This window comes from Watersipora subatra, chromosome 10 (genome assembly GCF_963576615.1).
Source record: "Watersipora subatra chromosome 10, tzWatSuba1.1, whole genome shotgun sequence".
NCBI classification, from domain to species: domain Eukaryota; kingdom Metazoa; phylum Bryozoa; class Gymnolaemata; order Cheilostomatida; family Watersiporidae; genus Watersipora; species Watersipora subatra.
The window spans coordinates 31,699,159-31,713,960 of NC_088717.1; the positions used below are offsets into that span (position 1 = coordinate 31,699,159).

The window sequence follows — 14,802 nt, forward strand, 5'->3', positions numbered from 1 at the left end:
TCGACAGCACTGCCTTTATTCATGTTACCATAAAGGGGTTTTCTGTTTTCTGTTCATGACAGGAGCACCGAGCTGAAATAGATGCAAGGGCCCCGACCTTCACTGCTTTTGAGTCATTTGGTCAGCAGCTGTTGGACAACCAGCATTACGAGTCTCCTGATATTGAGGAGAAAATTAAAGAGCTGGCTGCAGACAGAGAAGGCAAGATTTCACCATTATTATCTTCCGTCTCGTTGTTCAGTTACACGTTTGTAAAACACAGTTTCTTTTATTGTATGGCATCATAACATGATGCCATACAATACTAGTATTAGTACTAGTATCAATACTAGTACTAATACTAGTACTATGCTACTATTATAGTATATATCTATTATATATACCAGTAAATTATATATAGTATACTATATATAATAATATACTATAGTAGGGTTTTAATATATAACATGGTTTAACAATAGTTGTTGGATAACTTACCTTATATCAGCCTACATAAGCGTCAAGGTTACTATTAGGATGAGAAAAGTTTTTGTTCTCTAAGCTCACATGACTGCAGCTATATTGTCTTACAGGCAGATGTTAGTGAGTCATCTTTGAAATGCTTTTTCAAGAACCTTGATGCGTTTTTTTTGCTGTGATCTAAGGAGGAATTGCAGCAGTAGGATCTTGTTCAGATGAGTGCTAAAGAATAATTGGATTGGTCAATGGTCTGCGTGAAAAGTATTGACCTTCACCACGATTTAGCTATTGATCCTTTCAAAAAACCGAAAATAGAAGTTCACGAAAACGTGAAAAAACGTCGTGTTTTATAGAGTTATAGAATTCATAAATTTTCAGTTAATACATCATTTTGGGTGTGAAAACGGAAAAGGCTGTACCCGTTATGTAGTAAGAGCTATGAATGGTAAGAGCTTTCGTGTTCTCACTATTAGAGAATTGGATTGCAAGCCTGCGGTCTCAATCTTCGTGAGTGTAAGTCCACCAGAATGCGAAATTTTAATTCCAAAATTTTAATAGTGATAGCTTGACATACCGAAAAACAGACAGACAGACGGCAAACTTTGAGAAATATATATATATATACAGTGAAACATGGATAGCTCAAACTTCACGGGATCGAGCGAAAGTGTTTGAGTCGTCAGAGCGTTCAAGTTATCAGAGCACAGTCACAAGTGAATGTATTTATCAGTAGATACATAAACAAACTACATGTATATATAAAACTAAAGTATAGGTTGTTTGTTGTAAGTTAAAGGGCATCTGATGTAGAGTTTTAAAGTATTTATCAGAAAGTATAGATATTTTTATACACTTGAGATTTGTGTTGTTTTAGGTGATATGACTGCCAGAACTTTTTCAGATTAAAATTGGCAAAACCTAATCGCGGTTAAAACGCTCAGAAGACATTTTTTCTTCTGAGTGTTTTACTCGAGATCAATTTTGCCAATTTTAATCTTAAAACGTCTTGTCAGTCACATCACCTAAAACTGCAAACAAATCTCAGCCCAATAGAAAAATATCTATTCTTTCTGATAATTTTTAAAACTGGACATAAGTAAACATTTATGACCAATGCAAAAAAGCATGCTTTACATCTGATCAGTTGTTTCATTTAAAAAACTTATCGAGTGTAGTCTGTGACAAGGTATTTTTTGACAAAGATCAACAGTGTGACTTATTGTAGAAATAGATTTTAAACAGTTATTATAGTCCTTAAAAACTTGTTAGCCTTTTCTAATAAAATTGGCCCATCGATAGGTACGCCTTCACTACGCACTTGTCTAAACCAAGTCAATAATACACCATCCAAATCATCGTGCGACGTTGAACGATCTCTTAGTCTTGATGAATTTTGGTCACATAACAATCTTATTCTTTCTTTTTGTTTAATCCATGTTGACACTGTACTTTTTGGAAGATTTTCTCTTTTTGATAATGCTGATAGCTTTTGTCCTGCTTCGATTTCCTCGAGTACTTTAAGTTTGTCAGAAGGTTTCCACGCTTTTCTTTGCTTGCGTGATGCCATCGTAAAGCGGATGTCTGTTGTAGCGGACGCCAAGCCGCGAGCCTATTTGTGACATTTTATCTTTATGTATCCGCATATAATCACTGTTACAATATGTATTTTGCATGCTGTGTCTATCTTTATTAAATTTTTATCGCTAATACCTTCTAACGTTTATAGCTTGGCTGTAACTAAGCGAACGTCTTAGCGACCTTATTAATCATTTTTATACGATTTCTTTTTCGGTTCCATTATACGGTACGGGGGAAATTATATGTACACTATACGCGTATAAAAAGCACTTTCATTATGAAAGCAGAGTAGTCTCAGCTCCGCGACTAGTGGAAACTCCTTCGAAATAAATTGAACGGAAACCACGTTTGTGAATTTGGCAAAAAACTGTTCCGAGTTAATGGTGCCGAGGTCGAGTTATATAAAGCCATTTATCATTGCGTGGGAACGGACCAAGCAAATCCATTCGAGTTAACCATGTGTTCGATATATCCGAGGGCGAGTTATCCATGTTTCACTGTATATTAGTTTCCTCTAAATGCTGTGTAAACATCTGAGTACCGATTACAATTCTGTCAGTCTACAGTAATTAGGTCGTCGAGTTAACTTATATCATCGCGGCCTTTGTATCAGGGAGTTTTTCAGTTGCTGTCCACCCCAGAAACTAGTTACTATAGATAAAATAAGCAAGTCACACCTTTGAAAAGTATATGTTCGGATATATTGCGAAACCAACTGCATCTCTAAAAAAGTCATGTATAGTCAAAGCTATCTAGTCATTATTAGCATCAATTTGTAGAAAAACTTAATGGTCACATTTGATTAGTTGATTCAAGGACAAAACAAATGGTTTGTGAGTCAACGCAAAACGTCAATTTCTTTGAAATCAATTAATCAACCGATTCTGGAAAAGGGTTAATAAAGATATTCTTTATTAACCCTTTTCCAGAATCGGTTGATGTGGACTCACCTGTTTTCACTTACTAGTGGGGAGCATAAAAATTTTTGAGTAGTTTTTAGTATTTGGTCCGCTAGAAGTGAGTCGAGCTATGCAAATATAACAGTCAATACAGCTCTGATTACACTTCATAAATCCATCTGTCAGAGAAGATTTCAGCACAGGTGACAATGGGGCTATGATGTATTCAATATGTTCTGCAAATCATGTTTTGCATTATCTTCAACATTATTATTTTATATAAATTTTTACCAGCCAAAAAATTTTCATCTAAGCAAAAGGTTTTTTTTAAGATATCCATCCATGTTGTGGTCACTCAAATAGTTTCAGCTCAGATAATAGGACAAATTACTCTACTGCAATAAACTCAAACTCTGTATACATGTATCATATCTGGATATTCCACTACATTTTTAGTCCTAAGATATGTAGCTCTCACTACGTTGTATACGCAGATTAGTAGTGATCACAACTCTGCTCTTATAAGTTTTTCTATGTATGTCCAAAATACCGATAATCTATAGGTGCATGAGTTCCTCTGTAGGTGCTAGTTTTCTGATGCTCAGGAAACTTCGCACACTTGCTGGAACTTGAAGCCAGTTTTAAATTCGGTAGTTTGTCAATAAAACGCGTTGAATCAGTAAATTCCCTGACAATGAGAGTCTTCGAGACCACAGACAATGCGTGTTACTAGCGATAATATTTATTATGACTTATATAAACATTTCGTGCTGATGATTGGCTAAAGAAGAGATCGTATATTTATCGCTCACGGACTCTTCATATACGCTCGCTATACACGTCACGAATAAAGCACCCACTCGAATCTGAGCGTTTAAAAAATGGTCTCATTCAAACGCTTATATCTCTGGACAGGGTTAGTCTACAATTACGAAAATGACATCAAATTGTAGCTGATGTTTTAGCCCTTCTATGGTCTTAATTTCATTTGAATAACTTCAATGATGGCCAATTACTTCAATTGTTTAATTGCATCTTTAAACTGAGTTAGCTCACACAGATTTGTCTTCTCACCTTTCAATTTTGACCAGCCTTTTTCGCTTTCACTTACAGAACTGCGACCTTTGAGAAACTTTCCATGTCATGTGTTTGAAATTAGGTCAGGTGCAGAGTCAAATCTTTGCTGGATTTTCTGTCATACTTGTAAAAGTTCATATGTTAGGCAATCATGAGTAGAGGTTTGATGCACAATAACTGCTTGTAAAAGTTCATATGTTAGGCAATCATGAGTAGAGGTTTGATGCACAATAACTGCTTGTAAAAGTTCATATGTTAGGCAATCATGAGTAGAGGTTTGATGCACAATAACTGCTTGTAAAAGTTCATATGTTAGGCAATCATGAGTAGAGGTTTGATGCACAATAACTGCTTGTAAAAGTTCATATGTTAGGCAATCATAAGTAGAGGTTTGATGCACAATAACTGCTTGTAAAAGTTCATATGTTAGGCAATCATGAGTAGAGGTTTGATGCACAATAACTGCTTGTAAAAGTTCATATGTTAGGCAATCATGAGTAGAGGTTTGATGCACAATAACTGCTTGTAAAAGTTCATATGTTAGGCAATCATGAGTAGAGGTTTGATGCACAATAACTGCTTGTAAAAGTTCATATGTTAGGCAATCATAAGTAGAGGTTTGATGCACAATAACTGCTTGTAAAAGTTCATATGTTAGGCAATCATGAGTAGAGGTTTGATGCACAATAACTGCTTGTAAAAGTTCATATGTTAGGCAATCATAAGTAGAGGTTTGATGCACAATAACTGCTTGTAAAAGTTCATATGTTAGGCAATCATAAGTAGAGGTTTGATGCACAATAACTGCTTGTAAAAGTTCATATGTTAGGCAATCATGAGTAGAGGTTTGATGCACAATAACTGCTTGTAAAAGTTCATATGTTAGGCAATCATAAGTAGAGGTTTGATGCACAATAACTGCTTGTAAAAGTTCATATGTTAGGCAATCATAAGTAGAGGTTTGATGCACAATAACTGCTTGTAAAAGTTCATATGTTAGGCAATCATGAGTAGAGGTTTGATGCACAATAACTGCTTGTAAAAGTTCATATGTTAGGCAATCATAAGTAGAGGTTTGATGCACAATAACTGCTTGTAAAAGTTCATATGTTAGGCAATCATAAGTAGAGGTTTGATGCACAATAACTGCTTGTAAAAGTTCATATGTTAGGCAATCATGAGTAGAGGTTTGATGCACAATAACTGCGCGACTTAGCAACCTGTTCTTTTTTACTTAGCAAACTTTTCAACGCATGTTTTAAACGAATTATTTTATTGTTATTTCTGTTAATCAACTTTACAAGAGCCATGCGTGAACCCGCAGTTCTAGAAGTTGCCCCTATTGAAATGTTTGGTAAGCATTGTAATGAAATCCTTGATGTGTATGTTTGTTAAGGTGTATGAAATAGTTGGCTATGATAGTTGCATTTTTTTACTTTTGCAGCTCTTGAGAGTGCGTGGAATGATACTAATAGGAAGGCTGACCAGTGTCTTGACCTCCAAATGTTCAATCGGGATTGTGAACAGGCTGAAAATTGGATGGAAGCCAGAGAGAGTTCTCTCAAACAACAAGGTGGAAAGTTTACATCTTTTCTTTCGTGCGCTCTGTTAGTTATCTGCGACTGACTGTATTATTCTCGTGACATACACTCTCAAGTACTGTATAAGCCTCTTTATGTTGTTAGTTTAATTTGTGTCTTCTAAAGCATTTGATTCTCTTTATTTGACAATTTACTTTATTCATTTTACTTTATTCCAAGGCATCTTACTTTATTCGTGACAGGGGATGAGGTGGATGGCAATGTAGAATCCCTCATCAAGAAGCATGAGGACTTTGACAGGGCTATCAAAGTACAAGAGGAGAAAATTGCAGCTGTGCAGCGATTCGCCAATCAGCTCGTTGACAGCGAACATTACGATTCATCCAATATTGAAGATAAGCGTGATCAGGTCTGTTGTTTATAATTGGGAGTAGTTTGGTATCTTAGGCAGCTACATATTCTCACAATCAATCTACAGGCAGGCCAGGATGTTCAGTTTTTATGCTGGCTGTCATTCGATACCAGCTATGCACTGTGACTTTGTTGTGAACCGGTCAAACTATATACTATTAAATTTGCGTTGGTTGCTTACATTTACTGTTTCATGACTTGCATTAGTACATGTATTCAGTAAATTATGACACCGTTTACAGGTGATGGAAACACATGTATTCAGTAAATCATGACACCGTTTACAGGTGATGGAAACACATGTATTCAGTAAATTATGACACCGTTTACAGGTGATGGAAACACATGTATTCAGTAAATCATGACACCATTTACAGGTGATGGAAAGATGGGACTTATTGAAGGCGGCTCTAATTGAAAATCGATCCAAGCTCGGAGAGGCTCAGAATCTACAGCAGTTTTCGAGAGATTGTGATGGACTTGAGGCGTGGATAGCTGAAAAGATGCAGGTATAAACTCACCTAAATGAAAATTCAGAAAACACCTGCATGCTCTCCAGAAGAGTATTTTTGTAATGGCCATCTAGCACAGGCTCTCCACCAGCTCTCTACGACAGAGCAATAGTTTGTTGTTAATGTAATGGTCATCTAGCTCAGGCTCTCCACCAGCTCTCTACGACAGAGCAATAGTTTGTTGCTAATTTAATGGTCATCTAGCACAGGCTCTCCACCAGCTCTCTACGACAGAGCAATAGTTTGTTGTTAATGTAATGGTCATCTAGCTCAGGCTCTCCACCAGCTCTCTACGACAGAGCAATAGTTTGTTGCTAATTTAATGGTCATCTAGCACAGGCTCTCCACCAGCTCTCTACGACAGAGCAATAGTTTTTTGCTAATGTAATGGTCATCTAGCACAGGCCCTCCACCAGCTCTCTACGACAGAGCAATAGTTTGTTGCTAATGTAATGGTCATCTAGCGCAGGCTCTCCACCAGCTCTCTACGACAGAGCAATAGTTTGTTGCTAATGTAATGGCCATCTAGCACAGGCTCTCCACCAGCTCTCTACGACAGAGCAATAGTTTGTTGCTAATGTAATGGCCATCTAGCACAGGCTCTCCACCAGCTCTCTACGACAGAGCAATAGTTTGTTGCTAATGTAATGGTCATCTAGCGCAGGCTCTCCACCAGCTCTCTGCGACAGAGCAATAGTTTTTTGCTAATGTAATGGTCATCTAGCACAGGCTCTCCACCAGCTCTCTACAACAGAGCAATAGTTTGTTGCTATTCACTCAGCCTGACTGACTGTCCTTTACTGAAGGCCAATTTTCACTCCCAATTAGCTATGATGAATAATTATAAGACGCTAGTTAATGCATTCAGTGTATACTACTAGAACATTCATAAAACATTAGTTAATGTATTCAGTGTATACTACTAGAACATTCATAAAACATTAGTTAATGTATTCAGTGTATTCTACTAGAACATTCATAAAACATTAGTTGATGTATTCAGTGTATACTACTAGAACATTCATAAAACATTAGTTAATGTATTCAGCGAGTTCTACTAGCATATTTTTCACTCTCACTTCTAAAACTCATACTGCCTGCGCCAGTTCTACAAGTCTTAGCTAAATGTATTGTACAAGTCTTAGCTAAATGTATTGTACAAGTCTTAGCTAAATGTATTGTACAAGTCTTAGCTAAATGTATTGTACAAGTCTTAGCTAAATGTATTGTACAAGTCTTAGCTAAATGTATTGTACAAGTCTTAGCTAAATGTATTGTACAAGTCTTAGCTAAATGTATTGTAATCTTTATCACATTGGAGGTCTTATCATTGACATTTCATATATAGAATGTCGAGAGACCAGACACCCTTAGTGTCACACCGACAATGGTGTCAAGTTTACCCATCTATCGGTCTGTCACGGCAGACGAAGCCCCAGAGGTCTTGCAGCAGGTATTGTGGCATGTCATTTGTGTGCTGGTATGCCATTAGCGCGTTGGCATGACTTATGCGAGTGCATCGTTTCCTTTTGTAGGCGTTTTCTCCACCTATCAGAATGTTCTCGTTAACTGTCCAAATGTTTTCTAGACTTATGCATGTTCTTTCTATATGGTTGGGCATGATTTCAGTGGGTGGGCGTGTCAGTGGGTGGGTGTGTCAGAGGCAGTGTGAAATAGTCTTTGTTGTGAGACGTCTGAGGTTGTGTCATAATGTAGCAGCACGGTTGCTCGATTGACTAACCGTCTCGCTTTCTCCGATTCTGACTTTTGACTGTTCTGAATCAAAACTTTGTTTAAGCAATCGAGCATTTAATGAATTCAGCGCTGATTCTATATACAGTGCATCCTCAGGGTATGAATTTGATCTGTTTCAGGGTTGACATTGTATGCTGAAAAAATCATATGTAGGATTTAGAAACCATAGTAATTATATAATGCAAACATCCCCTGGTATATAAGTGCTGTACATATTAAAAATTATTAACAAAATAGTATGTCAACTTTGGTAACTATAGTTACCTACAGTAACTTCATTATATTTAGTGAATTTATTGGTTATGATCTGCATTAAAATATAACGTTACAATGTGCTATGAGGTACGCTACTACATACCGTAGAAAGTTCTTACCTTCAAGATAGAAGTACGTATAACAAAAACTTTGAGTTCACTTTAAATAAGTTTAGCTTACTAAACACACACACTTAAAGCCAAGTTTTAATGTGTATTTTTAACTATTTTACTGAACTTCAACGTTTTATCGCTAAAATGTTATCACATATCAGTTTCGGTCTTCGTTTTCACTATAACTTTTAGCGGCCCTGTTTGAAACATTTTTCAACCTAATTCGGCAAGAAAACCCGAACATTGCTGCTTTGGTAATGAAATCGACGTTTATTAGCAGGTAAAGAGAAGTTGTCTGACCATTAGAGCTGCTGTATGAAGGGATCGCAACTCCAACTTTGCTACTGGCTTTTAAGGGAAAATATTACTGTTTTACATACGCGAATTTTTTAACTAAGAGCAATCAGTCATTGTTTTTTTTGAGCGTTGTGAAAATATTTTCGACGAACAGCATTTTGATGTCCTTGTTATTGTGACGGATGTAATAAGCCAAATTTGAATTCAGGCGCAAATTTTATTGAATTCGTATGGTGAAAAAAGATTCGTATGGTGAGATGAAAAAATCATCATGTTCCACTTTTTCGTAAGGTGATAAAATAGTATATCGGCGTAATCGTATCCTGAGGGTGCACTGTCCTAGTTGTTAGAGAGGTCGCTCATACCACTGGAGTAAGCAATCATTGGATAGTTGACTTCTCATGTTAAATCAACAGCGACAATGATGTTTTTTCATAAAAAGCGGTGCTAATAAATCGTGCTACAGAATCAAAATGCTTTACTCATGTCTGTAGCCCTTTATTGTTAAGTGCTTTTTTGGAAGTTTTTTATTGAAAGATTATATGTTTAGACTACTCTATGTTCATCTATAATGTTGAGTTACGTCTTCTCACAATCTCTGGCCCCCTACGCAAGTGCTATATAGTCTGTTGGCTGCAGGCCATCGGGGAAGAACCAGTCACCGAACCTGCCAACATTCAAAGCAAGCATCAGAAGCACCAGGCATTTGAGGCTGAGCTCAATTCCAATAATGAGAGACTTCACCATCTTCTTCAGTCTGGTGAAAACCTTATCGAAGCTAACCAGTGCGCCGGTAACGACGAGGCGGTTAAGGTAACCTTGTAGTTCTGTTTAGTATTTTAGCCAATAGAAGTTATTTTCACGGTGACCTTTGTGCATCGGGTTCTTCTTTTCAACCTCGTTTTGCTGAAGAAGTATTTCTTTTGGTAGCAGTTTCTTAATCCAAACATTCTTTGTTTGACATTGTTATAGTTTTTATTGTTATAGTTTTTAGTGAAACTAGTTGTTACATAGTCGAGATAGTTGAGTAACTATTAGTCATTCTAATATGTACACTCGGCGTTGACATTTTCTTACAAATGTCTTATTCACATATACTTAACCTCCTCATTCAGGCTCGCCTTGCAAAACTCAATGAGGACTGGTCAGAGCTCGTGCGGCGGAGCAATGACAAATCATATGCCTTGCGAGAGGCTCGTCGACAAGCAGAGTTTAACGCTGGCCTCAAGGATGTTGAGTTTTGGCTGGGTGAGATTGAGCAGCTTCTGGAAAATGACGACCTTGGCAAAGATCTCATGTCTGTTCGAAACCTCGTGAGGTATGCAGGCTCTTTCATTCTCTTCGCCTCTCTTCCTTAACCCTCTTTCATTCCTGCGATAGCTTGCTGTCTGGTGCATAGGGTGAAAGTAAGTTCTTGATACTTTACCTTTTAAAAGAAGTATCATCTGATACAATTGTGGGACATATAATACATAACCATTTTACTGCACTTGCATCATGTAATATTCTATTGTCGGCATCAGTTTTATGAAAGTTTAATTCTCTGCAGGAAGCATGAGTTGCTGGATGAAGATATTGCTGCCCATGCAGATAGGATCAATGATCTCAACAAGCAATGTAATGAATTCATGAAAGCTGGTGTCGGAGATACTGAGGATATGCGCAGCAGGTGTGATAGCATCAACGAAAGATTCGCTAATGTGCAGGTGTGGCTCTAGTCTATGTAGTTCTACCTGTTCCTACCTGTCCCTCAGCGGTAGTACCCATTGTCTTAGTAAGAACCTGATTTGCAGCCTAGGACAGCCCGGAAATACATCAAATGATGACAAGAAATGACGTAGTCACAAATACGTATTAGTTTCAATTGTCTGAGTATGCCCTCCAGGCTATGGCACTGGATCGCCGAAACAAGTTGGCTGAGTCAAACCGTCTCCAGGAGTTCTTTAGAGAGCTCGATGATGAGGAGGCATGGATAAAGGAAAAAAAGATTCTGGTGACAAGTGAAGACTTTGGCAAAGACCTCACGGGCATCCAAAATCTGAGGAAGAAGCACAAGAGATTTGAGCAGGAGCTGGCCACTAAGGAGCAGGCTATACAGGTGCGTATATACCGATGCCTCTTCCATTCTCACGTGTATTAGCATCCTGCAAACCGTATTCTGAATTCTTATTACATTACGCATCAGTATCCATTGATGTTTCATATCCCTCCCTTGGTGCACACTACTATCAGTTGATGTTCCATATCCCTACCTTGGTGCACACAGTGTTTGTTTAAAAAGTCAGTCCAGTGTTCGTTTAAAGAAACAGGACAATGTTTGTTTACAGAGACAGTACGGTGTTTGTTCAAAGAGACAGTACAGTGTTCGTTTAAAGAGACAGGCCAGTGTTTGTTTAAAGAGACAGTACGGTGTTTGTTTAAAGAGACAGTACGGTGTTTGTTTACAGAGACAGTACAGTGTTTGTTTACAGAGACAGTCCAGTGTTTGTTTAAAGAGACAGTACAGTGTTTGTTTACAGAGACAGTCCAGTGTTTGTTTACAGAGACAGGCCAGTGTTTGTTTAAAGAGACAGTACGGTGTTTGTTTAAAGAGACAGTACGGTGTTTGTTTACAGAGACAGTACAGTGTTTGTTTTAAGAGACAGTACAGTGTTTGTTTACAGAGACAGTCCAGTGTTTGTTTACAGAGACAGGCCAGTGTTTGTTTAAAGAGACAGTACGGTGTTTGTTTAAAGAGACAGTACGGTGTTTGTTTACAGAGACAGTACAGTGTTTGTTTACAGAGACAGTCCAGTGTTTGTTTAAAGAGACAGTACAGTGTTTGTTTACAGAGACAGTCCAGTGTTTGTTTACAGAGACAGGCCAGTGTTTGTTTAAAGAGACAGTACGGTGTTTGTTTAAAGAGACAGTACGGTGTTTGTTTACAGAGACAGTACAGTGTTTGTTTTAAGAGACAGTACAGTGTTTGTTTAAAGAGACAGTACGGTGTTTGTTTACAGAGACAGTCCAGTGTTTGTTTAAAGAGACAGTACGGTGTTTGTTTACAGAGACAGTACAGTGTTTGTTTACAGAGACAGTCCAGTGTTTGTTTAAAGAGACAGTACAGTGTTTGTTTACAGAGACAGTCCAGTGTTTGTTTAAAGAGACAGTCCAGTGTTTGTTTAAAGAGACAGTCCAGTGTTTGTTTAAAGAGACAGTCCAGTGTTTGTTTAAAGAGACAGTCCAGTGTTTGTTTAAAGAGACAGTCCAGTGTTTGTTTAAAGAGACAGTCCAGTGTTTGTTTACAGAGACAGTACCGTGTTTGTTTAAAGAGACAGTACAGTGTTTGTTTACAGAGACAGTACGGTGTTTGTTTACAGAGACAGTACGGTGTTTGTTTACAGAGACAGTACGGTGTTGGTTTAAAGAGACAGTACGGTGTTTGTTTACAGAGACAGTCCAGTGTTTGTTTAAAGAGACAGTACAGTGTTTGTTTACAGAGACAGTCCAGTGTTTGTTTAAAGAGACAGTCCAGTGTTTGTTTAAAGAGACAGTCCAGTGTTTGTTTACAGAGACAGTACGGTGTTTGTTTAAAGAGACAGTACGGTGTTTGTTTACAGAGACAGTACGGTGTTTGTTCAAAGAGACAGTACAGTGTTCGTTTAAAGAGACAGTACAGTATTTGTTTAAAGAGACAGTACGGTGTTTGTTTACAGAGACAGTACAGTGTTTGTTTAAAGAGACAGTACAGTGTTTGTTTACAGAGACAGTACAGTGTTTGTTTAAAGAGACAGTACAGTGTTTGTTTACAGAGACAGTACGGTGTTTGTATAAAGAGACAGGCCAGTGTTTGTTTAAAGAGACAGTACGGTGTTTGTTTAAAGAGACAGTACGGTGTTTGTTTACAGAGACAGTACAGTGTTTGTTTACAGAGACAGTCCAGTGTTTGTTTAAAGAGACAGTACGGTGTTTGTTTACAGAGACAGTACAGTGTTTGTTTACAGAGACAGTCCAGTGTTTGTTTAAAGAGACAGTACAGTGTTTGTTTACAGAGACAGTCCAGTGTTTGTTTAAAGAGACAGTCCAGTGTTTGTTTAAAGAGACAGTCCAGTGTTTGTTTACAGAGACAGTCCAGTGTTTGTTTAAAGAGACAGTACAGTGTTTGTTTACAGAGACAGTACGGTGTTTGTTTACAGAGACAGTACGGTGTTTGTTTACAGAGACAGTACGGTGTTTGTTTACAGAGACAGTACGGTGTTGGTTTAAAGAGACAGTACGGTGTTTGTTTACAGAGACAGTCCAGTGTTTGTTTAAAGAGACAGTACAGTGTTTGTTTACAGAGACAGTCCAGTGTTTGTTTAAAGAGACAGTCCAGTGTTTGTTTAAAGAGACAGTCCAGTGTTTGTTTACAGAGACAGTACGGTGTTTGTTTACAGAGACAGTACGGTGTTGGTTTAAAGAGACAGTACGGTGTTTGTTTACAGAGACAGTCCAGTGTTTGTTTAAAGAGACAGTACAGTGTTTGTTTACAGAGACAGTCCAGTGTTTGTTTAAAGAGACAGTCCAGTGTTTGTTTAAAGAGACAGTCCAGTGTTTGTTTACAGAGACAGTACGGTGTTTGTTTAAAGAGACAGTACGGTGTTTGTTTACAGAGACAGTACGGTGTTTGTTCAAAGAGACAGTACAGTGTTCGTTTAAAGAGACAGTACAGTATTTGTTTAAAGAGACAGTACGGTGTTTGTTTACAGAGACAGTACAGTGTTTGTTTAAAGAGACAGTACAGTGTTTGTTTACAGAGACAGTACAGTGTTTGTTTAAAGAGACAGTACAGTGTTTGTTTACAGAGACAGTACGGTGTTTGTATAAAGAGACAGGCCAGTGTTTGTTTAAAGAGACAGTACGGTGTTTGTTTAAAGAGACAGTACGGTGTTTGTTTACAGAGACAGTACAGTGTTTGTTTACAGAGACAGTCCAGTGTTTGTTTAAAGAGACAGTACGGTGTTTGTTTACAGAGACAGTACAGTGTTTGTTTACAGAGACAGTCCAGTGTTTGTTTAAAGAGACAGTACAGTGTTTGTTTACAGAGACAGTCCAGTGTTTGTTTAAAGAGACAGTCCAGTGTTTGTTTAAAGAGACAGTCCAGTGTTTGTTTACAGAGACAGTCCAGTGTTTGTTTAAAGAGACAGTACAGTGTTTGTTTACAGAGACAGTACGGTGTTTGTTTACAGAGACAGTACGGTGTTGGTTTAAAGAGACAGTACGGTGTTTGTTTACAGAGACAGTCCAGTGTTTGTTTACAGAGACAGTCCAGTGTTTGTTTAAAGAGACAGTACAGTGTTTGTTTACAGAGACAGTCCAGTGTTTGTTTAAAGAGACAGTACGGTGTTTGTTTACAGAGACTGTACGGTGTTTGTTTAAAGAGACAGTACAGTGTTTGTTTAAAGAGACAGTACGGTGTTTGTTTAAAGAGACAGTACGGTGTTTGTTTACAGAGACAGTACAGTGTTTGTTTACAGAGACAGTACGGTGTTTGTTTACAGAGACAGTACGGTGTTTGTTTAAAGAGACAGTACAGTGTTTGTTTAAAGAGACAGTACGGTGTTTGTTTACAGAGACTGTACGGTGTTTGTTTACAGAGACTGTACGGTGTTTGTTTACAGAGACAGTACAGTGTTTGTTTAAAGAGACAGTACAGTGTTTGTTTAAAGAGACAGTACGGTGTTTGTTTAAAGAGACAGTACAGTGTTTGTTTAAAGAGACAGGACAGTGTTTGTTTAAAGAGACAGTACGGTGTTTGTTTAAAAAGACAGTACAGTGTTTGTTTAAAGAGACAGTACAGTGTTTTTTCAAAGAGACGGTCCAGTGTTTGTTTAAAGAATAAAGAAAGCATAATATTATTATGCTTTATTATTTATCTTGAGGTGTT

The 14,802-nt window shown here is 37.7% G+C and overlaps 1 protein-coding gene across 2 annotated transcripts in view; it reads left to right on the forward strand.

Moving 5' to 3' along the window:
- Positions 1–14,802, forward strand: part of LOC137405923 (spectrin alpha chain-like) — a 67,491-nt gene that overhangs the window by 42,223 nt on the left and 10,466 nt on the right. The window contains exons 27-35 of one of the 2 annotated variants that reach the window (XM_068092392.1): positions 63–201; positions 5,458–5,586; positions 5,797–5,963; positions 6,343–6,474; positions 7,826–7,930; positions 9,537–9,710; positions 10,013–10,215; positions 10,447–10,603; positions 10,783–10,995. In XM_068092392.1, coding sequence (XP_067948493.1) covers positions 63–201; positions 5,458–5,586; positions 5,797–5,963; positions 6,343–6,474; positions 7,826–7,930; positions 9,537–9,710; positions 10,013–10,215; positions 10,447–10,603; positions 10,783–10,995 — 1,419 coding nt within the window. The remainder of the gene's footprint in view (positions 1–62; positions 202–5,457; positions 5,587–5,796; positions 5,964–6,342; positions 6,475–7,825; positions 7,931–9,536; positions 9,711–10,012; positions 10,216–10,446; positions 10,604–10,782; positions 10,996–14,802) is intronic. The other variant, XM_068092393.1, reaches the window with a different exon arrangement.